At 39.7% G+C, this 3,146-nt stretch overlaps 1 protein-coding gene across 1 annotated transcript; it reads left to right on the top strand.

The window, feature by feature from the left end:
• Positions 1-1,761: 1,761 nt before the first annotated feature.
• On the top strand, positions 1,762-2,700 carry LOC144250488 (vomeronasal type-1 receptor 4-like). Its single transcript, XM_077793322.1, has one exon. The coding sequence runs from the start codon at positions 1,762-1,764 to the stop codon at positions 2,698-2,700; it is 939 nt and encodes a 312-aa protein (XP_077649448.1).
• The last annotated feature ends 446 nt before the right edge of the window (positions 2,701-3,146 follow it).

The following is a 3,146-nucleotide window of genomic DNA, read 5'->3' as shown; positions in this document are numbered from 1 at the left end:
GAGTGTGAGAGCAGCATCTATGAGAAGAGACCCATCAAGAGTCTGGGTAAGTAATCAGAGCCAAAAAGGGGATACTCGGTTGAACCCTCCAGAAGCCAGAGCCACACAAGTATTAAAATGGTTGATGAAGAATCGCTCGAGGTAGCAAAAGTAAATGGGTCTCTCCTAAATAACAAACCATCATAGATCCTAGTTTAACTAAATATGATTCTTACTCTCAGGGATTGCTGTGGTTTAGTTCAAATGAAAATTAAATGTGATTTTCAAGGTGTACAAGGAGGTTGTTTTAAAGTTGCCCAGCTGCTCAGTTTCCCTCACAGGAAGTCTACACTAAATCTTCATGGTTTCTAGGTCCAGACTCATAGTATCTCCCTGCCTGTGTGTGGAGTATGAGGAGCTGACAGGAATCTTGTTAGTCCTGTGCAGAGAGAGAGCTGATGGTGACTGCTTGGGCAGAACATTTTCTCTGACTCTCAGCATGGTGCAGCCAACAGAGAGAGTAATTGTAGCAATCCTGAAAGCCTAAGAACTCAAGGATAGTGAGTCGATTTCTCTATACTGTGGAAAGGAACATGTATGGAAAAGTAAACAAGGTTATTACATGTTTATAAAACTACCTGTAAGAGCTTTATATTTTTTCATTTGGGATATCTTCTGATTGTAGTGAATTCCCCATGTCGCATAGGAATCTGTTAGTGGAGCAGGGTATGAATGTGCAGGGGACACAAGAAATCTCTTCACCATGTGTTCACTAACATGTGAATCTAATTTTTTACCCAATAAATTTTGTTAAATATATTCATTCAAATCAATGCATAAATTCTAGTATTTTGATTTTTAAATGACCACACATACCAATTCTCATGGATGGATCCTATTGTAGTATCATTTACTAACCTTACCTCTTTGAATTTTTTTCTTAGATATTAAATAACTCATATTTGTATCTTCTGAAGAAGCAAATATTTTGCTTCTACACTACTCTCTTTAATCATGTGTTACTTCTTGGTATTCCAAGAAACAGTACATGGCCTGGGAATGTGGCAAAATTCCTATCACAGGGGCCACTGAGCTGTGTTCCTAAAACACAACCACATGAGTCATAGGGTAGCTGTCCTGATGTGCAGCCATTCCTGCCTCACTGCAGATAGCTCACCATGGGACAGGTACCTGCAGGGCTAGAGTTCTCTCAGTGCATCTGCAGTTATAAGTAAATGTTCCTTTATAATTGACCTTGTACATAGAATAAATATTTACATCTAAATCAAAACATTTTACAATGAAAAGTTAAAAAATACTATTGGTTTTGAAGATAATAGGGATATAGTCAAATGAATGTAACTATTACCTGGATTGATAGAAAACCTGCTCACAACCTTTAGGAAAGCTTCATGGTTCTTGCTATGCTCTTAGTTAATGCTCAGCCAGGTTCAAGACCCCTCTGTGCACCTGATCAGAGTACGAATCTGGACATAGACTTAACATCTGTATGCACATGTTCATCTCAACCCCTGAGTCGTGTCATGAAGTTTCAGGAATCACCATGTTTTGTCTTCACAACAGGGATTTTTACACACTTCCTTCTTAACTAGTCATGAACCTCATTAAAACCTGCTAGTGAAAATAAAGCCTTAAATAAGTTTTCAGATTAGAAACTCTGGAGTGTGGGAAATATTGGATTTTGGTTGATAGGACACGTGCAGCCCAGGTCTCCTGTTTTCCTCCAGGGCCCTCTGGCTGGGATACCAGGGAACTGGCAGAATGGCAGCCAGTGATGTGGCTGTAGGTATCATCTTCCTGTCACAGAATGTGGTTGGAGCTCTGGGTAATTCCTCTCTTCTCCTCCATTACCTGGTCCATTACCTCATGGGGTTTAAGGTAAGACACACAGACTTCATGATTCAGCACTTGATTGTGGCCAACTTGTTAGCCCTCCTGTGTAGAGGAGTTCCCCAGACAGTGGAAGCTTTTGGAGTGAAAGGTTTCCTCAGTGATTTTGGATGCAAGTTGCTTTTCTATCTTCACAGGGTGGGCAGGGGTGTGTCCATTGGCAGCACCTGCCTCCTGAGTGTCTTCCAGGACATGAAGATTAGTCCTGAGAATTCCAGCTATTCAGAGCTTAAAGTGAAATCTCCCAAATACATTGGTTTCTCCATATACCTGAGCTTGATTCTGTACCTGCTTGTAAATATTATGATTATTTCACATATGACTGGAAAAAGGAGCAACAATAATATCACAATCATGAGAGATTATGGATACTGTTCTTCTGTTCACACTGACAAAACCTCACAATTATTGCATTCGGCATTGCTGACATTCCCTGATGCCCTGTGTGTGGGGCTCATGCTCTGGGCCAGCAGCTCCATGGTGCTCATCCTGCACAGGCACAAGCAGAGAATGAAGTATGTTCATAAGACCAGCTCCCTGAGGTCCTCCCCTGAGTCCAAAGCCACCAAAACCATCCTCCTCCTGGTGAGCACTCTTGCATCCTTTTATACACTTTCCTGCATCTTCCAAATTTGTATGATTATTATTTATAATCCCCACTGGCTGCTGGTAAAGATGGGTGCCATAGTTGCTGGGAGTTTTCCAGCTCTCAGCCCCTTTCTCCTCATGAGCAAGAACTCCAGTGCATCCAGGCTCAGTCTTTCTGGACTAAGGAATAGGAAAATCCCTGATGTCAGAAGGAACATGTAAATTGTAAGCTTTGCATAATTCTTTCTTGTTTTTTCATTTGTACTCCCAAATTAAAAGAATAGTGATACAGTTATATATCTAAGAATGGCAATCTACACACATTTGCTTTTTTATTACAGTGTGTGTATGTGTGTTTGTTTGTATGTGTACCTGAGTAAGTGCACATGTATACCATTTAGGTTTGGCTTTATTGTCCACCCAACAATAATTTGGGAAAAGTAGATGTAATAAATATAAATTTCAGACCAAATACAACAACAACCAAATTCTTCAGCATAAAATCTGCTTTCTTTATTTTACTTTATTTACAAGTGACACATATTTTTCATTTATCTACATATTATGTTTATATTTCCCTGTGTCTTTTGAAGGAAATCTCAAAATGAATACTATCAAGTCTTTTGCAATGAAATGAGACATTTTTCATGTAATCTTGGACATGATGG

This window comes from Urocitellus parryii, chromosome 15, assembly GCF_045843805.1.
Source record: "Urocitellus parryii isolate mUroPar1 chromosome 15, mUroPar1.hap1, whole genome shotgun sequence".
NCBI lineage: Eukaryota > Metazoa > Chordata > Mammalia > Rodentia > Sciuridae > Urocitellus > Urocitellus parryii.
Note: the sequence above shows the minus strand (reverse complement) of the source record. Positions and strands in the feature narration are given on the sequence as shown.

Bases quoted from the DNA above. Each gene is read 5' to 3' on its own strand.
- LOC144250488 (XM_077793322.1), top strand. From the start codon at position 1,762: ATGGCAGCCAGTGATGTGGCTGTAGGTATCATCTTCCTGTCACAGAAT.